The sequence below is a fragment of the Schistocerca piceifrons genome, chromosome 3 (genome assembly GCF_021461385.2).
Source record: "Schistocerca piceifrons isolate TAMUIC-IGC-003096 chromosome 3, iqSchPice1.1, whole genome shotgun sequence".
NCBI lineage: Eukaryota > Metazoa > Arthropoda > Insecta > Orthoptera > Acrididae > Schistocerca > Schistocerca piceifrons.
In genome coordinates this window covers 532484721-532510967 of record NC_060140.1, presented here as the reverse complement: position 1 = coordinate 532510967, position 26247 = coordinate 532484721, and the positions used below count along the sequence as shown (strand labels likewise).

At 42.8% G+C, this 26247-nt stretch overlaps 1 protein-coding gene across 1 annotated transcript in view; it reads left to right on the top strand.

The window, feature by feature from the left end:
* Positions 1 to 26247, top strand: part of LOC124789478 (glutaredoxin-3) — a 61482-nt gene that overhangs the window by 18166 nt on the left and 17069 nt on the right. Inside the window, exons 2-5 of the mRNA XM_047256850.1 lie at positions 9763 to 9865; positions 10399 to 10560; positions 11142 to 11408; positions 23263 to 23366. Of these exons, the coding sequence (XP_047112806.1) occupies positions 9763 to 9865; positions 10399 to 10560; positions 11142 to 11408; positions 23263 to 23366 (636 nt within the window). The remainder of the gene's footprint in view (positions 1 to 9762; positions 9866 to 10398; positions 10561 to 11141; positions 11409 to 23262; positions 23367 to 26247) is intronic.

Sequence of the window (26247 nt, the reverse complement as noted above, 5' to 3'; positions counted from 1 at the left end):
CCCCGTCGTAAGGAGGGAATGGAGGCGGAGAAGTGGAAGACAGACGATGAGTAAGCGACGTCGACAACGCCTGAATAGCAGCCGTCAGCTGTGTTTGTTGTTCAATGAGCGCTTGCATAAGCTGTTCCATGTCTGCCCCGTCACAAACACTCAAATCCACAACGCAGTGAAAATATCCGACCTCACCGCCAAAAAGTGTTATAACCTTTAATCACCAATAATTGCGTGGATATTCAAACACACTCACTTAGAAACAATAGCTTGTTACACGATAACAGCTCAGTATCTCTTATTCGACTGCCGTGCCGTGACATGAGGCCGGCGCCGTTCGTAGCTAGGTGGCGCTCCCGCGCTCAGCCGAGTTGCGTAGCGCCTCTATCGCCGTTTGCGTGTACTGTCGTGGCGGCACAACAATATACTGCAGAAGACTGCACTGCATAGAGAGAAGACCTTTGTCGATTATTGAATGTCAAATGGCTGATTGTGATTACAGATGAAATTCATCTGAAATAAGAAATGACAGCTGCAGCAGAAAGATTCTTTATAGACACCCTACTTTCCAATATATTTGTGTGTTGTTATGCTGATAACTATTTGTTTTCTTCACAATAACCAAGTTATTGGTAAAAGAGCAAAACAAGTAATGTGAAATGCCCACCATTAAGTAGAGACCAGGAATTGTTTGCAAGCAGATTTAGTTTCACAAAATTAATTGTAGCTGCAATAAAACTAAATACATAGCAGTTAATGCACGATAAGTCCGTAGGTTTCTATAGTTAGTGTCAATTTGAATAAAGTTCTTTAGTGTGTTGGGCCATATTGTATAAAGTACAAAAAGTCTGTAAATCCAATATTTTGTCCACATTTGCACAGCAATGCTCATCAGTGGAATTAAACTGCTGGGTTCTGGGGCACTTAATAGCACTTCTAGTCCTGCTCCACTTGCAAATAGAGCAAGGAAAAAATGACTGTCTATATGCCTCCGTACATTTCTCGTATCTTATCTTTGTGGTCCTTATGCGCAATATTTGTTGGCAGCAGTGGAATCGTTTGGCAGTCAGCTTCAAATGTCGGTTCTCTAAATTTTCTCAACGTTTCTCGAAAAGACTGTCACCTTCCCTCCATAGATTCCCATTTGAGTTCACAATTTATCTCCGTAACACTTACATGTTGTTTGAACCTACCGGTAACAAATCTAGTAGCCTGCCGCTGAATTGCTTCAGGGTCTTCCTTCAATCCAATGAGGTATGGAAACCAAACACTCAAGCAGTTCTCAAGAATAGATCTCATCAGCGTCCTATGTGCAGTCTTGTTTACAGGTGAATCGCTCTTTCCCAAAATTCTCCCAATCCATAGCCTCGGAGCAAGCGCACAGGCAACTTGAAAACTGAAAGGTCGGCCACTGTCCAGGTGGTGTAAGGCTATTGCTGATTTGCTATATTCACCGTGACCACAGGATCTGAGGAGGCCCACAAAGTATTTTGTAGCCACACTCTATGCTGCAAGCCTTTATGATCTGGCATGTGACTGCAGACACATCTGTGTTGACAAAACTGAGAGACATAGTCTATTATCAGTCCCATATTGGAGGGTGAAGATCATGTGCAACTGCGACAACACAGCTGTTGGTTGGTTGGTGTGTGGCTGATGTACAAATTTTCAAGAATTTTGTATGCTTAAAATATAAGAAGATATTGAGATAAATGCCGTGGCACAAGCTATTGGCAACCTTACTGCCAGTGATTCCAGTTCACCCAGCTTGTGTCCTTGCCAGCCAACAGCTCTTTAAGGCTTGGGTTCAACATGATAAACAAGTGACCCAAGAGATCTACTGTATGGCTGCAGTAAAATGCTGCCTCTGTGCTCGAGCTGCTGACATTCTGTTGCTTGCCGATGAGCTGTTAAATTAACAAGGCAATAGCGTTCTGTACAACAAAGTGATGTCGTTTAGGGAAGACCACCCCAGACCCCAGTACTTATCCTGAAGATGATTGCTACAAATATTGCACTTGGACACATGAAGACCTCTGTCAAAGGATAGGGGATAAAAGTTTTACGTTCTTATAAAATCAAATAATATACCTGTAAATAGTGTTTCAATTACTGTATCTGTATGATGACATTCCATCCCTTTCCTCATAACACCAAAAACACAAATTGGGCAATAGAATAGATAGAATTTAAATGTTTTTCAGACGATCTAATGTGTCGACAATAAAATAGTACAGTACATCCATCCTTTTAAGACTTAGGTCACTTTAAGACTTCTGATACCGCAGTATTAGTCAAAGAAAGCCCTTTGGCAACAAAGATGCTAAACCGGCATAATTTCTCTAGCTATATAAGTATAGTTTATAACATAAGTATGTTAAAATTTTTATTAATACAAGTGATGTATGTTGCACATGTGATGCATAAATAGTGTTTACAGTAACAGACATGAAATATATGCAAATAACTTGCCCTATTTTTAAAAATATAACAGCACTCTTAACTTTGAGGGGGAGAAAAGAGAGACTCTGAGTGAAGGAAAATTGCTCCCACATTAACCATTTACATAAGCTGCTAACAATATAGCCACTCTTAGCTGCATTAAAAATGTTGTAGTGTTGATAACATTACCCTGAAATACCAAATTTATAATCAGACTTCATTGATTTGACTATTAACTTCACTAGCACTATTTTTTTTAATCACTGTCAAGATTTTAGTCACTTTTCTTCTTAAGTATTTTGCCCTTGTGAGCATCCAGGACATTGAACACAGCACTTTTCGAACCCTTTGATGAAAGGAACTAGTGATACTTATGCCATATTGAGAGAATCCACCCACAGATAAGCAGTGTTGTCCAGAATGAGAAGTAATGCCTGAAATTTGGCATTCTCAGCACACTCTTGACACCGTGAATCTCAAAATATTAATTTCCCTAACGATTTTCAAAATGGAATGTTTCACTTCAGACGCCTTTTGACATGAACCACCTGAATAAAAATGACAGCCCTGCCAATACACTACTCTTTTGTACTTTGTGTGTGCAATACTGCTGCTATCTGTTGATGTGCACATCACTATCCCATGACTTTTGTCCCCTCAGTGTTTGCTGTTGTTCTAAGTTGATTATTACTATTCTACATACAATATATTCTGTGAACTCCTTCTGAATCGAGGAATGTCAAGAAAACAACATGTGTGATGTTATTAGTTGTAAGAATTAACTTCATTTGTTAGTTGATATAAAGGTAACACACCTATCCTAGTTGAAATAATTTTCGTTCAAGAGGAATTACGTGTTGAACGGACTATGTGCTTGATAACTTATAATGTAGTATGTTAATGTCTTTGTGGCATTTTTCCATGTGTTTACATGGTTTAGTTGAGTGTAAAATTCGTAATACACTACTGGCCATTAAAATTGCTACACCAAGAAGAAATTCAGATGATAAACGGGTATTCATTGGACAAATGTATTATACTAGAACTGACATGTGATTACATTTTCACGCAATTTGGGTGCATAGATGCTGAGAAATTAGTCCCCAGAACAACCACCTCTGGCTGTAATAACGGCCTTGATACGCCTGGGCATCGAGTCAAACAGAGCTTAGATGGTGTGTACTGGTACAGCTGCCCATGCAGCTTCAACACGATACCACAGTTCATAAAGAGTAGTGACTGGCGTTATGACGAGCCAGTTGCTCAGTCACCATTGTTCTACATCTACATCTACATGATTACTCTGCAATTCACATTTAAGTGCTTGGCAGAGGGTTCATCGAACCACAATCATACTATCTCCCTACCATTCCACTCCCGAACAGCGCGTGGGAAAAACGAACACCTAAACCTTTCTGTTCGAGCTCTGATTTCTCTTATTTTATTTTGATGATCATTCCTACCTATGTAGGTGGGGCTCAACAAAATATTTTCGCATTCGGAAGAGAAAGTTGGTGACTGAAATTTCGTAAATAGATCTCGCCGCGACGAAAAATGTCTTTGCTTTAATAACTTCCATCCCAACTCGCGTATCATATCTGCCACACTCTCTCCCCTATTACGCGATAATACGAAACGAGCTGCCCTTTTTTGCACCCTTTCGATGTCCTCGGTCAATCTCACCTGGTAAGGATCCCACACCGCGCAGCAATATTCTAACAGAGGACGAACGAGTGTAGTGTAAGCCATCTCTTTAGTGGACTTGTTGCATCCTCTAAGTGTCCTGCCAATGAAATGCAACCTTTGGCTCGCCTTCCCCGCAATATTATCTATGTGGTCTTTCCAACTGAAGTTGTTCGTAATTTTTACACCTAGGTACTTGTTGAATTGACAGCCTTGAGAATTGTACTATTTATCGAGTAATCAAATTCCAACGGATTTCTTTTGGAACTCATGTGGATCACCTCACACTTTTCGTTATTTAGCGTCAACTGCCACCTGCCACACCATACAGCAATCTTTTCTAAATCGCTTTGCAACTGATACTGGTCTTCGGATGACCTTACTAGACGGTAAATTACAGCATCATCTGCGAACAGCGTAAGAGAACTGCTCAGATTGTCACCCAGGTCATTTATATAGATCAGGAACAGCAGAGGTCCCAGGACGCTTCCCTGGGGAACACCTGATATCACTTCAGTTTTACTCGATGATTTGCCATTTATTACTACGAACTGCGACCTTCCTGACAGGAAATCACGAATCCAGTCGCACAACTGAGACGATACCCCATAGGCCCGCAGCTTGATTAGAAGTCGCTTGTGAGGAACGGTGTCAAAAGCTTTCCAGAAATCTAGAAATACGGAATCAACTTGAAATCCCCTGTCGATAGCGGCCATTACTTTGTGCGAATAAAGAGCTAGCTGCGTTGCACAAGAGCGATGTTTCCTGAAACCATGCTGATTACGTATCAATAGATCGTTCCCCTCGAGGTGATTCATTATGTTTGAATGCAGTATATGCTCCAAAACCCTACTGCAAACCGACGTCAATGATATAGGTCTGTAGTTCGATGGATTACTCCTACTACCCTTCTTAAACACTGGTGCAACCTGCGCAATTTTACAATCTGTAGGTACAGATCTATCGGTGAGCGAGCGGTTGTATATGATTGCTAAGTAGGGAGCTATTGTGTCAGCGTAATCTGAAAGGAACCTAATCTGTATACAATCTGGACCTGAAGACTTGCCCGTATCAAGCGATTTGAGTTGCTTCGCAACCCCTAAGGTATCTACTTCTAAGAAACTCATGCTAGCAGCTGTTCGTGTTTCAAATTCTGGAATATTCCATTCATCTTCCCTGGTGAAGGAATTTTGGAAAACTGCGTTCAATAAGTCCACTTTAGCGGCACAATCGTCGGTAACAGTACCATCGGCACTGCGCAGCGAAGGTATTGACTGCGTCTTGCCGCTTGTGTACTTTACATACGACCAGAATTTCTTCAGATTTTCTACCAAATTTAGAGACAGTGTTTCGTTGTGGAACCTATTAAAGGCATCTCGCATTGAAGTCCATGCCAAATTTTGCGCATCTGTAAATTTTAGCCAATCTTCAGGATTTCGCGTTCTTCTGAACTTCGCATGCTTTTTCCGTTGCCTCTGCAACAGCGTTTGGACCTGTTTTGTGTACCACGGGGATCAGTTCCATCTCTTACCAATTTATGAGGTATGAATCTCTCAATTGCTGTTGCTACTATATCTTTGAATTTGAGCCGCATCTCGTCTATATTTGCATAGTCAGTTCAGAAGGAGTGGAGATTCTCTCTTAGGAAAGCTTCTAGTGACACTTTATCCGCTTTTTTAAATAAAATTATTTTGCTTTTGTTCCTGGTGGATTTGGAAGAAACGGTATTGAGCCTAGCTACAACGACCTTGTGATCACTAATCCCTGTATCAGTCATGAAGCTCTCTATTAGCTCTGGATTGTTTTTGGCTAAGAGGTCAAGTGTGTTTTCGCAACCATTTACAATTCGTGTGGGTTCGTGGACTAACTGCTCGAAATAATTTTCGGAAAAAGCATTTAGGACAATCTCTGAAAATGTTTTCTGCCTACCACCGGTTTTGAACAAGTATTTTTGCCAACATATCGAGGGAAGGTTGAAGTCCCCACCGTATGAGTGTGGTATTTATTTGTTACAAGACTGAAATTTTCTCTGAACTGTTCAGCAACTATATCATCGGAGTCTGGGGGTCGGTAGAAGGAACCAATTATTAACTTAGTTCGGCTGTTAAGTATAACCATACCAATTCGCACGGAGTATCTACTTCGACTTCACTGCAAGATAAACCACTACTGACAGACACAAACACTCCACCACCAATTCTGCCTAATCTATCTTTCCTGAACACCGTCTGAGACTTCGTAAATCTGCAGAACTTATTTCAGGCTTTAGCCAGCTTTCTGTACCTATAACAATTTCAGCTTCTGTGCTTTCTATTAGCGCTTGAAGCTCAGGGACTTTCCCAGCACAACTGCAACAATTTACAACTACAATTCCGACTGTTCCTTGATCCAAGCACGTCCTGTATTTGCCATGCACCCTTTGAGATTGCAGCCCACCCCGTACTTTCCCGAGGCCTTCTAACCTAAAAAACCACCCAGTCCATGCCACACAGCCTCCGCTACCCGTGTAGCCGCCAGCTGAGTGTAGTGAACTCCTAACCTATTCAGCAGAACCCGAAACCCCACCACCCTATGGCGCAAGTCAAGGAATCTGCAGCCAACACGGTCGCAAAACCGTCTGAGCCTCTGATTCAGACCCTCCACCCGGCTCTGCACCAAAGGTCCGCAGTCGGTTCTGTCAACGATGCTGCAGATGGTGAGCTCTGCCTTCATCTCGTAAGCAAGACCGGCAGCCTTCACCAAATCAGATAGCCGCTGGAATCCAGAGAGAATTTCCTCAGATCCAAAGTGACACACGTCATTAGTGCTGACATGTGCCACCACCTGCAGCTGGCTGCATCCTGTGCTCTTCATGGCATCCGGAAGGACTCTTTCCACATCAGGAATGACTCCACCCGGAATGCACACGGAGTGCACACTGGATTTCTTCCCCTCCTTAGCCGCCATATCCCTAAGGGGCCCCATTACGCGCCTAACATTGGATGTTTTCAGTTGGCGAGAGATCTGAAGAATGTGCTGGCCAGGGCAGCATTTGAACATTTTCTGTATCCAGAAAGGCCCTTACAGGACCTGCAACATGCGGTCGTGCAGTATCCTGCTGAAATGTAGGGTTTCGCAGGGATCGATTGAAGGGTAGAGCCACGGGTCGTAACTCATCTGAAATGTAACATCCACTGTTCAAAGTGCCGTCAATGCAAATAAGAGGTGACCAAGACGTGTAATCAATGGCACCCCATACCATCATACCGGATGATACGCCAGTATGGCTTTGACGAATACACGCTTCCAGTGTGTGTTCACCGCAGTGTCGCCAAACACAGATGCGACCATCATGATGCTGTAAACAGAACCTGGATTCATCCGAAAAAATGACATTTTGCCATTGGTGCACCCAGGTTTGTTGTCGAGTACACCATCGCAGGTACTCCTGGCTGTGATGCAGCGTCAAGGGTGACTGCAGCCATGGTCTCCGAGCTGATAGTCCATGCTGCTGCAAACTTTGTCGAACTGTTCATGCAGATGGTTGTTGTCATGCAAACGTCCCCATCTGTTGACTCAGGGATCGAGACGTGGCTGCATGATCCGTTACAGCCACGCGGATAAGATGCCTGGCATCTCGACTGCTAGTGATACGAGGACGTTGGGATACAGCACGGTGTTCTGTATTACCCTCCTGAACCCACCGATTCCATATTCTGCTAACAGTCATTGGATCTCGACCAACACGAGCAGCAATGATATGATAAACCACAATCGCGATAGGCTACAATCCGACCTTTATCAAAGTCGGAAATGTGATGGTATGCATTTATCCTCCTTACACGAGGCATCACAACAATGTCTCACCAGGCAACGCCCGTCAACTGCTGTTTGTGTATGAGAAATAGGTTGGAAACTTTCCTCATGTCAGCACGTTGCAGGTGTCGCCACCGGTGCCAATCTTGTGTGAATGCTCTGAAAAGCTAATCATTTGCATATCACAGCATCTTCTTCCTGTCTGTTAAATTTCGCGTCTGTAGCACGTCATCTTCATGGTGTAACAATTTTAATGGCCAATAGTGTAATATTATCAATGCATAAGTTTGTCTGTTACCTTTTTATGACAAAACCACTTAATTGATTTCAATCAAATTTAGTATGGAAATAGCTTGAACCCTGAGGAAGAATATAAACTTCAGGGCTATTACAAATGATTGAAGCGATTTCATAAATTCACTGTAGCTCCATTCATTGACATATGGTCACGACACACTACAGATGCGTAGAAAAACTCATAAAGTTTTATTCGGCTGAAGCCGCACTTCAGGTTTCTGCCGCCAGAGCGCTCGAGAGCGCAGTGAGACAAAATGGCGACAGGAGCCGAGAAAGCGTATGTCATGCTTGAAATGCACTCACATCAGTCAGTCATAACAGTGCAACGACACTTCAGGACGAAGTTCAACAAAGATCCACCAACTGCTAACTCCATTCGGCGATGGTATGCGCAGTTTAAAGCTTCTGGATGCCTCTGTAAGGGGAAATCAACGGGTCGGCCTGCAGTGAGCGAAGAAACGGTTGAACGCGTGCGGGCAAGTTTCACGCATAGTGATGTGAAAGATTCAGTGTTTAAACCTCCTCTACCAAGAAACGTGCCAGAACTGCGAGCTCGCATCAACAATGCTTTCGAACTCATTGATGGGGACATGCTGCGCCGAGTGTGGGAGGAACTTGATTATCGGCTTGATGTCTGCCGAATCACTAAAGGGGCACATATCGAACATTTGTGAATGCCTAAAAAAACTTTTTGAGTTTTTGTATGTGTGTGCAAAGCATTGTGAAAATATCTCAAATAATAAAGTTATTGTAGAGCTGTGAAATCGCTTCAATCATTTGTAATAACCCTGTACTTAAAAATACACCTAATAGTGTGAAGTAGAGAATGGAATGTCTTCTTTTTTTCCATCAGTGGACATAAAACTATTTTAAAAATTATTAAATTTGGTACATAATATACATGTTGTGTAATGTATAGCTAGTTGTATAGCAAGATGCATAGATGTACGCCCGCACCACTTGGCGGCCGTAATGTGCATGCCGTCGCATTGTGCGCTGGAGTAGTTAGTTGGGGGGGGCATGCACATCACAAGCTATGGTAATCAAAACACACAATCATCATAACAACATTACTGATAGGCAAATGCAGCTGCAGGCAACAGCTAGTGTATACATTATGTAGCAGGTGCTGCTATCAGTATATGTTATAACAATGAAAACAATCAATCTTTGACAATATAACTGCATAGATAAAAAAATCTCCTTCACCAAGCAGCGTCAGAACACACACTGAATGTTATAATTAGGCAAGCTTTTGGAGCCAGTGGCTCCTTCTGGCTGAAGAATAAGCCACTGGCTCTAAAAGCTTGCCTAATTATAACCTTTAATGTGTGTGTTCTGCCGTCGCTTGGTGTGTAGATTTTTTATCTGTCCAATTACATATATCAGTGTAGGTTGGCAGACAGTGTTAACAAAAATTCTACTTTTCATTTAGCTATTGATATTTCATATATATGTATAAACTGTTTTAAATTCTGCTTTTTTGTGTGCACTGAAGTTAAATTATAAGGCAAGGCACTTGTGACTGTGTAATAATACAATGATTCATTTCAGATCTAATAGCCTGGTTGTGGTTCACTTTTATGCCGATTGGGCCAAGCAGTGTGAAACAATGAATGAGGTGCTTGAAGAGCTGGCAAAGCAGCCAGAGTTAAATGTAAGTTACTATAAGATAGCCTTACTTTTAAGATGAGCACTAAACTCTGTCAGTCACGTGAGGAACCTTTGAAAAAAACCTAGGTATTAATATTCTGCACTCACTGTGATTGGTTTTCATGGCTACAATGTTTCATTAAAAACACAGTAAAATTAATGCTTCTCTGCCAAATATATGTTAAATGCTTCATTCAGGTTGGCAAAACATTGATGTCTTTCTCATCATGTTTTCATATTTACAAAAACAGAATTTGCATTGTATGTGTATCTGGTATCCACCTATAAATACACTAGATCTTGGTGTTAGCTGTTGAATTCTTTTTATATTTTAAATACTCAAGGCTTTCAGGCTAGCAATGTTTTTTTTTTTTTTGAACAAGTTGTTTACTGTAAAATGTGTGATATTATCTTTGTGACAGTATATGTTATCTCCCATACCTGTTATAGAGAATTAGTAAATGAAATAAAATTTTTGATTTATTTTTATTTTATTCAAAATTTTCAGTGTATTGTTTAATGATTGTGACTTTCCAGGGAGTAAAATTTGCTAAATGCCCTGCTGAAGATGTTCCAGAAGTTTCAATGAAATATGATGTATCATCTGTACCAACATGCCTGCTGCTAAATGGAGACATTTTACTTGATCGAGTTGATGGAGCCAAAGCTGCAGAATTGACAAAGAAAGTGAACCAATTGGTTTGTACCATTACACTTAAATGCTTGTTGAGCTGCTACTGGAATCTGATGATTATGCTTTGGCACCAAATAATATCATAGATAACATTTGTTTGTGATTATTTTGTCTAAAAATTGCAAAATATGATACAAACTATGTATTAAAATTTATTTTAGTTATCTATTGCGTGTTCCGGTGACCCACGTTGTGAAAATATCGCAGGATATGCAATGTGTCAGTTTTAAAAGATTGTTGTGATTAAATTGTGTGAAAGTATGTCAGTAGTGCTAATCAGTGTCAAATTAAATTAGCTACAGAAATGTCGTTATGGCAGAGTACATCCAAAAAGTCTTGGCAATTTATCAGTAATTCAATGTAAACAATATTTTCCTTTTGAAAATCTGGGACCGAACTCTTGGGGTACAGGGTGTGAAGTAACGGAAAGTTTGGGATTTATGTAAAAGTCATGTTCAGTGATTTTTTTTTTTTTTAAAAAAAAAACTCAATCAACATTTTTGTTGGTAAAAGTACAATTTTGTCAGATTAAAAATTAAGGAAAATGCTGATTTTTTTTTTTTTTTTTTTCCCACCCCCCCTCCAGGTTTCGAGTCAGCCATTGTTGCCACCAAAAGTTGAAGAACAAAGCTCTAAAGAAGAACTCAATACAAGGTTGAGGAAGCTGATAACAGCTGCACCAGTAATGCTTTTCATGAAAGGAACACCAGAAGAACCAAGATGTGGCTTCAGTAAAACGATAGTAGGCATTTTGGACAAACATAATGCCAAATACAAGTCTTTTAATATACTTGCAGATGAGGAAGTAAGGCAGGGTCTAAAAACATTTTCAAATTGGCCCACCTACCCACAGGTAAACCATTAGTAGATATGTATATTTTCAGAACCATGTAAGAAGTATTGTATATTAAGTAGTAGTCCCTCAAGTATCAGGTGGTCTCCAAAAGTTTATGGGATGTATTAGTTAAACTTATTAAGTCGTATAAAGATCTTATTTGGTACCATCACACTCAGAGTGGTTCCCATGGGAATAATACACCAATCATAATATTTTGCCACCTTTGGAAGTCATCCTGCAGGCCCATCTTTGTAACAATCTTCAGCATCATCGGTGGTTCTGCTTGAGCCACCTACGCTATATCAAATCTCTGCCCCTTCAACTTGATTTCCATTTTGGGGAAGATTAGAATTCACATGTAGCTAAGTATAGTGAGTACAATGGGTAGAGAACAAGTATCGTGTTTGCAGAAAGAATTTTCATTCTGCAGTACAGTGTGCCACTGCTTTGAAACTTCCTGGCAGATTAAAACTGTGTGTTGGACCATGACTTGAACCTGGGACCTTTGCCTTTGTGGGCAAGTGCTCTGCTGACTAAATAGACAAGCATGTTTGGTGACCCATCTTCACTTCCACCAGTAACTCATCTCCTACCTTCCAAATACTTGCTGGTAAAAAGTGAAGGTCCCAGTTTTGATTCCTGGCCTGGTGTGCAGTTTACAACTGTCATCCTGCTTTTAGTAAGAAATTCCTGAATAACTTAGACCATTTGCAGTTGTGCATTGTGTTGGTGGAGTACCCAGTCATTCCTACAACACTTCCGTGAACTTTCTCCTTGAGCCCTCCTTCAAACACTTCAGAACATCGTGATAGAAATTTTTGTTCTTGTCTGGCAAGAAGGGGCAAACTTTTTACTAACAGTCCTGTTCACATCTTCTGTCTGAAAAATTCCTAGACTGATTTTGTTCCATTTATATAAGTGATAACTATGGTGGCAGATTGAACTAACAACTATAAACACCACATGGGCATTTTCCTGGCCAATTGTGAGCAGACAGTGTTAAGTAATGCACGTGTGGCTGTAATGTTGTTTTATCACAAATTGCAATGGAGCTATAAACTGGGATAAAATTCCATGTTTTAATTGGCAAAATGGCTAAGAAGACATATGAGACCATTAAAAAGGTTACAGCGATAATTGTTGAAGTCGTGGAAGAATATACAGATAGAGAGAGGTTAGGGTGCCCACCTCGGTTTAATCCAACAGAAACATTGAAAATTCATGACCTTTTGAAAACTGAACATCATCACTCATGCAGAGCTATCACTGAAGAACGTATCGACTTTAATCAATTGTGCAAGACATTCTCTAGGATGTTTTCAAACAGAAAACTGCAGAGTTTGTTCTGCATACCTGAAACAATGATTCATGGATTCCAGCTGCGAAATGAAAGAAGGAGGCAGTTCTCTTTTGCAAAAGTCATCAGGGGTGATGATACTGAGGTTATCAGTCTACTACAAGATGACACAGTGCTGAATGAGTTTCAGATTGTTTGCCAAGACTGAAGAAGGCGCAGAAGGTAAAATCAAAAGTGGAGGTAATGCTCATGGCCTTTTTTGAGGCTCAAAGCATTATCCAGAGGTCCACTGGCACCACTGTAAATTCCCAGTTAGATTTATACATCATTGACTAATTGCGGAAGAGGATTGAGACTGCTCATCCAGAACAGTGAAGGGGAGGTATCTCTTCTTCCTCCACAACAATGTGCCTGTTCACAAGGCTGCAGTTGTAGTGCAGTCTCTAGTGAAAGAAGTAGTGCCAGTTCTTAACTATTCTTCATATATGGTGCCAAGTAACATTTTTTTGTTTCCAATAATAAAAATTCACATAACTCAACAATTTGACAAAATAATCAATATTAAAGTCATTGTGATGCACGAGTTGAACAACATCCCAAAGGAAGGAATTTTCTAACAGTGTTGCATGGCTGTATGAACGTACTAGGACTTAAATGTTACTCTTGACTTGCCAAGAATAGGATAACACTCCATTGCAATAATTGCTACTTAGTTTCATCAATTCTGACAACCTTTGAAAGTAAGTTTGGACTCACCTTAAATCAGTTGTTTTAAGTGTCCTGCGGACTTCTATGTAATGTTGATTCTGATAATCTTGTAGCAGTTGTGGCACAAATCTGCTCATATTCAATTCTTCTGACAGAATTCATCCTCAAGTGCCATAACTTACTCCCACAGTGTTTTAGAAGTCTTTAATGGCCTGTCTACAGTCTTGCAGAATCATATTCCTCACTTACTGAACATTTTCTAGAATCATATCCCTCACTTACTGAACATTTTCTGGTGTGATGCCAGTTGACAGCCGGCTGGAACGGTTATCATCAGCCAATATTTGCCAGTTTTCAAAATGCTTGTACCAGTTGTACTGTATGTTTGTATGGTGCCTGATGAATTTCTGCAAAAGATTGTTTCAACATTTGGTGCACTTCCACAGTGATTACGGAGTTCAAACCAAAACTGTATAAACTTGCTGCATCTCAAGTTGTCCTTTGCAGAATCACAAATTAACGGAAACATGGCAATGGAAATGTACTCACAAACAACTAACCAAACCACTCATCTAGTAGCTACTTGCCACACTTATTCAAGAAGAAAGTATGACAAGATACCTAATAGGATTTTCATGTATTCACAACCATTTGTGAGCAAAATTCAAATTCTTGGAACTTTGGACATCTCATTGTGTTAGTAGTAAGACACCTCTAATGAACAGGAAACCTGTGTTGTAACTCCAGTGTGCTGGTGTGTGTAAGATCATTGAGTACTAAGCAAAAAAATGGACACCTTTTAGTCAACACAACTGGTGTAATTGTAGACTGTTGATGGAAGGACAGTTGTAACCCCCCCCCCCCCCCCACACACACACACACACACACACACACACACACACACACACAAACTACAGTGTCCCAATTCTGCAGTCCGACTCTGTTGGCCTGCAGTGCAAAGCTGCATTCACACTGGATGTGCCGTGCACAGACGTATGGTGCAAAGCTGCGCAGAATGGCACAGGCCAGGGCAGAACTGCAGAATGGAGCAGCATTTGTAGGTGCGTTGCAATGTTCCAGTATCCCAATAAAAATTGAAAGCAAGAAACAGAAAAACAGAGCATGCACGAATGGGCCATTTCATTTGATGTATTGACAATGTGCTATGTATCGACACTGTGTGAAGTTGTTTGTTGTTGCGCAGAATGTTTCTGTGTGTGTGTGTGTGTGTGTGTGTGTGTGTGTGTGTGTGTGTGTGTCAGCTGCTCAATCCCTCAATTATGAGTTTTTACTTATACTCCTTCCATTACCTGTATTCCACCAGGACTTCCAAGTGTAATATTAAGGATTTACAGTAAAGAACTTTTAATGAAATATTCTAGTTGTTGGTACTGCCAAAATAGCAATGGGATTGCAAGGATCCTAAGATATTTTATTTAAGAAAGCATTTTGCCATTTCAGTTCCTGACTTTTATGTACAATATTATAACAGTATGTACTAGTAATGATTGCACTAATATACACATAAAGCTTTCATTACTGCAAGTACACTTGCCAGGACAAGTGGTACTTAATGTAATGTAGTATCCCTCTATCACCAGAGGTTTCATTCAGAGTAAAGATGTAACATTCAGTTCTTATGTTGTATTACAGGTAAATTCTGTCTCTCCTTTAATTATTCTTGTAACCTCTCCAAAATTTCATCTGTTGTTGGGACTTCCAAAAAGTACTAAAATCTTCTGCTGACATGGTAGCACTCCATGTGTGTTGTCTTTGTCAGGAGTCAATGAGATAAGATGTATTTCCTGAAAGACCAAAATTTGTAACAGTACCACCCATTTATGAAAATGGAAGGAAGAATGATACATCTAATTGTAGACTAATCTCCATCTTTCCCATGATTTCAGAAAGTCTTTAGGAGAAGCCTTATATCAGTATGTTGAACATCCTTTCTGATATTCTTTTACTGTCAATGCAGTTAGCCTTCTGTAAAGCTTCTGTATGTAGAATACAATGCATGATCCCACAAACTCAGTTCTCCCCCCAGGGGGTCCACAACTCTTTTGTGGACACGTGTGTAGCGAGCACGGGACCCCGAGCTAATGTGGCCCTCCTTCCTTTCCGGGCTGCATACCTTCCCTTCCCTTTCCGCATCCCTCCCCGTCCCCCATCTTCGCCCCCCCCCCCCCCCCTCACCTCTGGCTCTTCGCTTCCCTTTCTCCCCCTCTGGGAGTATGGTTTGTGCCTACGTCCGGAGACGGATGCTCGAAACTTTTCCAACTTACTTGCTTTCTACACTTACAAGTCCTCGTCCTTCCTCTGTCCTTCTCTTTTCCTTCCCTCTTCTCCTTGCCCTTTTCTCTGCTGCGGCGTTTGAGACCCCCTCTTCTTTCCTTTCCCTTTCTCTTTTTTCCTCCCTGTGCGTGTCTGAAGGCCGACCCACGCACTTCCATGCGTAGCCGGTGACGGGGTAACGCGTAATTCCCCGCCCCGGGTAGACATGTAGGACACGTATGTACCCCCTGGTAACGGCCAGGCCCAGGGAGGGGTGATTGCCGATTGGTCCCTCCGTCCGTTTGTCGGGAGGTGTGAACAATCACCTAAGGCGGGTGTGCCCTCGGTGAGGGCCCCCACAAGGGAGGAGCGCGCCATCGGAGACGCCGGTAATCATGGGGGATTCTTCCGCAATGGTTTCCTCACCTTCCACTATGTCTGCTCACAAACGTAAGTTCACTGAGTCTCAGCCACAGACGGTTCTTCCATCGTTGTCACAGTTCCTTGTTGTTTCTCGGTCTGACGAAGGTCACGACTTTTCCACGGTCAACCCTTTCATTATTCAGAAAGGTGTCGACGCAATTGCGGGTCCTGTAAAGTCTTGTTCCAGATTACGGAATGGCACCCTGTTGTTAGAAACACACAGTGCCCTCCAGGCTCAAAAATTGCTGCGTACTTCTCTGCTCCACACCTTCCCTGTCCGGGTGGAACCGCACCGTACCTTAAATTCCTCGCATGGAGTCGTTTATACACGCTCCCTCGATGGATTGTCTGATGAAGAAATTCAGCACTACCTGTCTGACCAGGGCGTCAAGGCTGTTCATCGGGTTATGAAAAGGGTTGACTCGAACATCATTCCAACCCGCACTGTCTTCTTGACATTTGACAAAGTTCAACTCCCATCAAAAATCAAAGCAGGCTATGAGATAATTTCCGTTCGCCCTTATGTCCCAAACCCTACGCGTTGCTATCGATGTCAGCGGTTCAATCACACCAGCCAGTCCTGTTCAAATCTGGCCAAATGTGTTACGTGTGGCAAGGATGCCCATGAGGGTGCTTGTCCACCTCCATCCCCTCGCTGCACCAACTGTATGGGTGACCACGCTGCTTCCTCTCGAGATTGCCCCGTTTTTAAGGACGAAAAGCTCATCCAGGAAATAAGAGTGAAGGAAAAGGTGTCGACCTTTGCTGCTCGAAAATTATTCTCTAGTCGACAGCCCACCGTGCCTCAGAAAGGAAAATACAGCACTGTCCTTGCTTCTCCTCGGCCTACAAAGGAGGCAGCCACGCAGACTTGCGACTTCACCTTTAGTACCACGGTCGTCAGATCGGCCAGCGCAAAGATCGCCCGTTCAACCTCACCACTTTCGCCTGCCCACTCAATGGCTCACCCTTCGTCGGGTTTTGCTAAATCTCGAGCCCAAAAGTCAGACACCAAGTCTTCGAAAAAAGAGCATTCTCGTGAAGAGTTTTTACGTACCGCAACTTCACAACCATCGGTTCCTCCTTCATCTAAACATCATACTTCCAAGAAGGCTACGAAGAAACACAGTTCCTCTCCTTCTCCGCCAAGGCATGTCCCATCTACAGCACCACCTGGCGGAAATCGCCCTCGGCCGTCTTCTGTGTCGCCGAGGCGCACTGCTGGTGGCCGGTCAACCGGCCGATCGCTGGTGGCAGGAGCTGCTCCTGACCAACCTATGGATCAGGATCTTCTGCCTTCGACTGAATGCCATTCCATGCTGTCGGTCGCAAGCTCTGAGCAGTCGTTGAGTTGACAGCACCCTTGGTCACGTTCCTCCATTTCCTGTTCACCCTATGTCCATTATCCACTGGAATATCCGCGGCATTCGAGCCAATCGGGATGAATTGTCGATCCTCTTACGATCCTACTCGCCGGTCATCTTCTGTCTTCAGGAAACAAAGCTGCGTCCCCATGACCGCTTTGTTCTCCCTCATTTTCAGTCCGTCCGATATGACCTCCCCTCTGTTGAAGGCACTCCAGCCCATGGAGGACTCATGATTGTTCTCCATGATACTCTCCATTATCACCCACTCCCCTTAAACAGTTCCTTCCAAGCTGTCGCCGTCCGTCTTTCCCTTTCTGGATACACGTTCTCTCTTTGTACGGTATACATTCCATCGTCCACACCAATGGCACGAGCTGATCTCCTTCATCTTCTTGATCATCTTCCACCCCCCTATTTGCTGGTTGGGGACTTTAATGCCCACCACCCGCTCTGGAGATCTCCGCATCCTTGTCCACGTGGCTCACTATTGCTAGACGTCTTCCACCAAGCGGATCTAGTCTGCCTCAACACTGGGGTCCCCACATTTTTGTCTGCCTCCACGACAAATTTATCTCATTTGGACCTTGCGGTCGGTACTGTTCCGCTAGCTCGGCGCTTCGAATGGTTCGCCCTTGATGATACACACTCGAGTGACCACTTTCCATGTGTTCTTAGACTGCAGCCTCAACTGCCATATATGCGCTCGCGACGCTGGAAGTTTGCCCAAGCCGATTGGACACTTTTTTCGTCTCTAGCGACATTCGATGACCGTCGCTTTCCCAGCGTCGACGATGAGGTCACACATGTTACCGACGTTATTCTCACAGCTGGGGAACGTTCAATACCACGCACCTCCGAATTGCCCCGGCGGCCCCCAGTTCCTTGGTGGAACGAGGCATGCCGTGACGCAATACGTGAGCGGCGACGTGCTCTTCGCATTTTCCGTCACCATCCAACTTTGGCAAACTGTATCCGATATAAGCAGCTCCGTGCGCGATGCCGTCGCGTCATCCGCGATAGCAAGAAGGCAGGCTGGAAATTCTTTATTAGCTCATTTAACACCTTCACTCCCTCCTCGGAAGTTTGGAGTCGGCTTCGACGGTTCTCAGGCGCGCCTAGTTTCTCCCCGGTCTCTGGGCTCACTGTTGCGCATGATACCTTAGTGGACCCCGTCGCAATTTCTAACTCATTGGGTCAGCACTTTGATGAGATTTCGAGCTCTTCAAATTACCCGCCAGCGTTTCTCCCGAAGAAACGTGCAGCGGAAGTGCGACAGCTTGCTTTCTCCTCTCAAAATCACGAAAGCTACAATACTGTTTTCTCCATGCGGGAACTCCAACATGCCCTCTCTTCTTCTCGCTCCTCCGCCCCAGGACCGGATGGTATCCATGTCCAAATGTTGCTGCATTTATCAACCCATAGTCTGCGTTACCTCCTTCGCCTTTATAATCGAATTTGGACCGACAGTACCTTTCCCAGGCGATGACGGGAAGCTATTGTCGTTCCCGTTCCGAAACCTGGAAAGGACAAACATCTCCCCTCTAGTTATCGCCCCATTTCTCTCACGAGTAGTGTCTGTAAGGTTTTGGAGCGTATGGTGAATTACCGTTTAGCTTGGTGGCTGGAATCCCGCAGTCTTTTAACACCATCCCAATGCGGATTCCGAAAGCATCGTTCTGCAGTTGACCATCTTGTTGCTCTCTCCACTTATATCATGAACAATTTTCTCCGGAAACGCCAAACGGTAGCAATATTTTTTGATCTGGAGAGAGCATACGATACCTGTTGGAGGACAGGCATCCTCCGCACACTGTTCTCTTGGGGCTTTCGGGGCCGGCTGCCCCTTTTTCTTCGCGAATTTATGGCAGAGCGCACATTTAGGGTGCGGGTGAACACTACTCTCTCCCGTACTTTCTCCCAAGAAAACGGGGTACCCCAGGGCTCCGTGCTGAGTGTTGTACTGTTTGCCATCGCCATTAATCCAATTATGGATTGTCTCCTTCCTGATGTCTCGGGCTCCCTCTTTGTGGACGATTTTGCGATCTACTACAGCTCTCAACGGACCAGCCTTCTTGAAAGACGTCTTCAAGGATGTCTCGATCGCCTCCAATCGTGGAGCATCGAAACCGGCTTCCGTTTCTCACCCAGTAAGACCGTTTGTGTTAATTTTTGGCGACGTAAGGAGTTTCTTCCGCCCTCCTTACATCTAGGTCCTGTCAACCTTCCGTTTTCCGACGTCGCTAAATTCTTGGGTCTTATGTTTGACAGAAAACTGTGCTGGTCCTCCCACGTTTCCTATCTTTCGGCTCGCTGTCTGCGTTCCCTTAACACCCTCCGTGTCCTGAATGGTGCCTCCTGGGGAGCGGACCGAGTGGTCCTTCTCCGCCTCTATCGCGCCTTAGTGCGCTCGAAATTGGATTATGGAAGCATAGTCTACTCCTCTGCTCGGCCGTCTATTCTTCGGCGTCTCGACTCTATCCACCACCGTGGATTACGTTTAGTGTCTGGAGCTTTTTACACCAGCCCTGTGGAAAGCCTTTATGCTGAGACTGCTGAACCTCTGCTGTCCAATCGGCGGGCAGTCCTTCCGAGTCGTTATGCTAGCCATCTGTCTTCCATGCCTGCTAATCCAGCCCATGACCTTTTTTTCGTCGCCTCCTTTGATGTAGGGTATGCAGGCCGCTCCTCCTCCCTACTACCCCTGGGAGTCCGCTTCCGTCAACTGCTCCATTCTCTTTCCTTCCGCTTTCCTAAAACCTTCTTGACAACTTGGGGTACAGCACCGCCTTGGCTCCGTCCCCGGATTGACTTGCTCCGAGACCTATGTCAATTTCCCAAGGATGGTACCCCTACACTTGTTTACCGTCGGGCATTTGCTGCTCTATGTGCACAAATGACGGACGCCACATTTATTTACACCGACGGCTCGAAAACATCGTTAGGTGTAGGGAGTGCCTATATTGTTGGCGACACCCCAAATCACTTTCGGCTTCCCGACCAGTGTTCGGTTTATACTGCGGAGCTTTACGCTGTTCTCCAGGCTGTCCACTACATCCGCCGCCATCAGCGGATACAGTAAGTAATCTGCTCAGATTCTCTCAGCTCTCTCCTAAGTCTCCAAGCTCTATACCCTGTGCACCCTCTGGTCCACCGGATTCAGGACTGTCTGCGCTTGCTCCACCTGGGGGGCGTCTCAGTGGCGTTCCTCTGGCTCCCGGGACACGCTGGTATCTGTGGGAATGAGGCGGCCGATATAGCGGCCAAGGCTGCAGTCTCTCTTCCTCGGCCAGCTATTCAGTCGCTTCCCATTATCGATCTATGGAGCGGTTTATGTCGCCAAGTTGCTCATTTATGGCATGCGCATTGGTCAACACTTCCCCATAATAAATTGCGGGAAGTGAAAGCCCTTCCTTGCGCTTGAACCTCTTCCTCCCGAACGCGTCGTCGGGAGGAGGTAATTTTAGCTAGACTCCGGATAGGGCACTGTCTTTTTAGCCATCGACATCTTTTAAGCGGTGATCCTCCCCCACTGTGTCCCCACTGCTCTCAGCTGTGGACAGTCAGACACCTTTTAATTGAATGCCCCTGTTTTAATCTGTTACGCTCCCGTCTACAGCTATCGCCTGATCTATCGTCGATTTTAGCAGATGACACGCGCTCAGCCGACCGCGTTCTCCAGTTTATTAGTGACAGTGAAATGACGTCAGTCATTTGAAATTTTTTTTTTTTTTGGGGACAACAAACCCCTTTCTATAGTGGATTTTTAAGCATTCCTTCTGCCTTTAGTTTCTCAAATTTTATGACTTTGTTCCCATTGCTGCTGGTTTTAAATTTCGTTTTTTTCCTGTTTCCTACGTCACGGGCTGGGCGCTAATGACCATAGAAGTTTTGCGCCCAAAAAAAAAACAAAACAAAACAAAACAAAACCCCTCAGTTCTGGCAGAACTAAACAAGAGTTACCCTGTTGACATGTTCTGTCTTGTTAAGGGTTTCAATTGTAGATCCTAAAACTCACCTTGGAAAATTAAAAGGATATGCCATTAAAGGCAGTCTCCTTCATGGATGCAGTCATATCTTTACCTTAGAAAACAGAGGGCCACATTAATAATTGGTATCACAAGAATAAAGTTCAGAGAATGGAAACATTAAATATGGTGTACCACAGTATTTGGTGCTTAGCTTGCTCCTCTTTTCCTACTTAAATGGTTGGTCCAAGACATTGGAGGATTCTTCAAAATGTATACTGATTTCACAATAACCCAGAGGTTAATGGAATAGGCTTACAAGTGGTTCGCAGCAAACAACTCAACTCTTAATCGTATAATCAATCATTATTATACAGTTGCAACTCATGACGTGAAGATATCACATCTAGATAGCAATGGGCATGTACTGAGATGAGGCTCCATTTGTGAAGTTCTGTTAAAAATGCACATTTGTCAATAAATACAGCCAAAGTAGAAACAAATATGCCTTTAAAAATATTCTTTCTTAAATATACTGTGCAGTAACCTGGGAGATCAGTTTTGTGACTGTGCACTTAATTCTTTTCTATTGGAGGCATATGTCAATAAAATGAACATTTTGTGCCAAGTAGTGTTGTCTTATAGGGTGAAATTCTCACCTACTTAAATTGGCATGCATAAGGACATGCATAAGCGTGAAAGATATTCTCTTGTTAGATTTACACAGTTCCACATGAAAACCATGTATGACTTTGCGCACACTTAAGTTACCACTACTCCACACCACACAAGCTTGGCTACTACCTCCCCATCCAAAGCAGACCTTTCTGGTTGTTCAAGGTGTGATAATGAAAACACGTCTGCTGTCATTTTGCATGCTTTAACAGAACTTTTTCTATAAGAGAACTAGCATTCATTGATCTACAGTCCAGTATTCATAGTGGCATCCCCACTTCATTTCCTCTCTCCAGTTGGGAGTGGTACTGGTTGCCTTGCATACACATGACCTTTTAAAGCCTTATGCATTTAGTGTTATTAGCTTTTGCTGTGGCTGGCATAGGTGCTGATCATAATTTGAATGTGGTCATGGTTGTATCTACGTTTCAAAGTGCATCACAGAAAATATTGGTCATGTTGCAGCCCTAGTCTAAGCCTATTTGGTAGCATACCTAAGGTTAACAATGGTTCTCACACTGTGAACAACACAAGGAAGAACATTTGATCATCTGAACATCATTACTTGAGTATGACTTCTCTGCAGTGTGGAAGTGGCTCATCTTTGAAGTTTTGAGTGGTGACCAATGGCTTGAGACCGTTCAGTCTAATTGGCTGTATTAGCTACCATTTTTCCCTCAGCATCTTCTCTTTATTTTTAAGTTTTCTCCTCTTTACTAATGTCACTAACAGACTGCAGTATTGCTGGTATATGCAGTTCTAATGTGGCACAAAATACTCCACATACGTGTCCATTGCTTTGATATCCTCCAGTTTACCATTTTTCTGTGAGGTATAGAAACTGTTCATTAATATTATTGTCTTAAACCATAATTTTACAATTGAAATTACTATTAAGGTATTCTAGTATCTTCCAAATATTATTGAATGCAATTGTCTGGTAATAATTGTGATTCATTCACTGGAACAGGAGTCATGGTTTCTTGGCTTCAGAGATTTACAAGTTATAGGCACAATGGATGTGAAGCTTTTTTATAGTATTCTATAACAAACACATACAATCGAAATTACTTTATCAAATATCAGTAATTTATTTCCTGTAAGCATTTTTATGCCATTGAAATTAGTCTGCAAATAACCAAATTGTGTAATGGTTCCAGCTGTACATCAATGGTGAACTTATTGGTGGCCTAGACATAATTAAAGAAATGGAAGAAAGTGGAGAGCTAGCTGGTTTGTTACCAAAGAAAGTTGATGCGAATAGGTAAGTGGCAAAATATACTAAATAGCTTGCCTGTACTTATTTCAGGAGGCAAACTATCAGTACTGCCAATAGGTACATATAAAAATACCTGGTCTGTCTTAGCTTTTGGAATCAATAATTCCTTCTTCTAGGAGGAGAGAGGGGTAGGCAGGGGAAGGTTAAAGAGGAAGGCAAGCCACTCAGACCCATTATGAGAGGGACCATCCTATCCTTAAGAGGTGGCTCCCTCTCATGCTGGGGTCGGAGTGACCAGCCCTTCCTTTTTAACCTTCCTTGGCCGATCCCTCTCTCCTCTCGAAGAAGAAACTATTAGTTCCAAAAGCTAGGATAGCATCACATGTTTTGTATCTGCCTATCGGCATTACTGACATTTTTGCCTCCTGGCCATCAATTCTGTCTCATAATTGTATAGTTTTCTGGAGGAAAATTTTATTTTTGATGTAAAATAGACTTGTCTCCTGCTTGATAGTGAGAGAGAGCATCCTATCCAATGTTGGCCTGCTACCTGGACACCCAACATATGCAGTGCAAATTGCAGAATTCTGACACTTGCATGTTTGTGCTCATATATGTTTTGTTAATAATAGTAAACAACACACTGTTACATTTTTATACAACAGTTATTATTAAGATCTATTGAAGAGCTTCTGATTGATTTGCATTTCGGCATTTATGCATGTCTCTTGGAACCACTAACAAGTGGCATTTCAAACAATCTCATTATTCCTTTTTCTTCTGTTTTTCCTAAAACACGTATAATAAATTTAGGGAATACCAGGACATATACCTCAAGGATTATGCATGTTGTTGTTGTTGTTGTGGTCTTCAGTCCTGAGACTGGTTTGATACAGCTCTCCATGCTACTCTATCCTGTGCAAGCTTTTTCATCTCCCAGTACCTACTGCAACCTACATCCTTCTGAATCTGCTTAGTGTATTCATCTCTTGGTCTCCCTCTACGATTTTTACCCTCCACGCTGCCCTCCAATACTAAATTGGTGATCCCTTGATGCCTCAGAACATGTCCTACCAACCGATCCCTTCTTCTGGTCAAGTTGTGCCACAAACTTCTCTTCTCCCCAATCCTATTCAATACTTCCTCATTAGTTATGTGATCTACCCATCTAATCTTCAGCATTCTTCTGTAGCACCACATTTCGAAAGCTTCTATTCTCTTCTTATCCAAACTATTTATCGTGCATGTTTCACTTCCATACATGGCTACACTCCATACAAATACTTTCAGAAATGACTTCCTGACACTTAAATCTATACTGGATGTTAACAAATTTCTCTTCTTCAGAAACGCTTTCCTTGCCATTGCCAGCCTACATTTTATATCCTCTCTACTTCGACCATCATCAGTTATTTTGCTCCCCAAATAGCAAAACTCCTTTACTACTTTAAGTGCCTCATTTCCTAATCTAATTCCCTCAGCATCACTCGACTTCATTAGACTACATTCCATTATCCTTGTTTTGCTTTTGTTGATGTTCATCTTATATCCTCCTTTCAAGACACTGTCCATTCCATTCAACTGCTCTTCCAAGTCCTTTGCTGTCTCTGACAGAATTACAATGTCATCGGCGAACCTCAAAGTTTTTATTTCTTCTACATGAATTTTAATACCTACTCCGAATTTTTCTTTTGTTTCCTTTACTGCTTGCTCAATATACAGATTGAACAACATCGGGGAGAGGCTACAACCCTGTCTCACTCCCTTCCCAACCACTGCTTCCCTTTCATGTCCCTCGACTCTTAATAACTGCCATCTGGTTTCTGTACAAATTGTAAATAGCCTTTCGCTCCCTGTATTTTACCCCTGCCACCTTTAGAATTTGAAAGAGAGTATTCCAGTTAACATTGTCAAAAGCTTTCTCTAAGTCTACAAATGCTAGAAACGTAGGTTTGCCTTTCCTTAATCTTTCTTCTAAGATAAGTCGTAAGGTCAGTATTGCCTCACGTGTTCCAGTGTTTCTACGGAATCCAAACTGATCTTCCCCGAGGTTGGCTTCTACTAGTTTTTCCATTCGTCTGTAAAGAATTCGTGTTAGTATTTTGCAGCTGTGACTTATTAAGCTGATAGTTCGGTAATTTTCACATCTGTCAACACCTGCTTTCTTTGGGATTGGAATTATTATATTCTTCTTGAAGTCTGAGGGTATTTCGCCTGTTTCATACATCTTGCTCACCAGATGGTAGAGTTTTGTCAGGACTGGCTCTCCCACGGCCGTCAGTAGTTCCAATGGAATATTGTCTACTCCGGGGGCCTTGTTTCGACTCAGGTCTTTCAGTGCTCTGTCAAACTCTTCACGCAGTATCATATCTCCCATTTCATCTTCATCTACATCCTCTTCCATTTCCATAATATTGTCCTCAAGTACATCGCCCTTGTATAGACCCTCTATATACTCCTTCCACCTTTCTGCTTTCCCTTCTTTGCTTAGAACTGGGTCTCCATCTGAGGTCTTGATATTCATACAAGTCGTTCTGTTATCTCCAAAGGTCTCCTTAATTTTCCTGTAGGCGGTATCTATCTTACCCCTAGTGAGATAGGCCTCTACATCCTTACATTTGTCCTCTAGCCATCCCTGCTTAGCCATTTTGCACTTCCTGTCGATCTCATTTTTGAGACGTTTGTATTCCTTTTTGCCTGTTTCACTTACTGCATTTTTATATTTTCTCCTTTCATCAATTAAATTCAATATTTCATCTGTTACCCAAGGATTTCTACTAGCCCTCGTCTTTTTACCTACTTGATCCTCTGCTGCCTTCACTACTTCATCCCTCAAAGCTACCCATTCTTCTTCTACTGTATTTATTTCCCCCATTCCTGTCAATTGCTCCCTTATGCTCTCCCTGAATCTCTGTACAACCTCTGG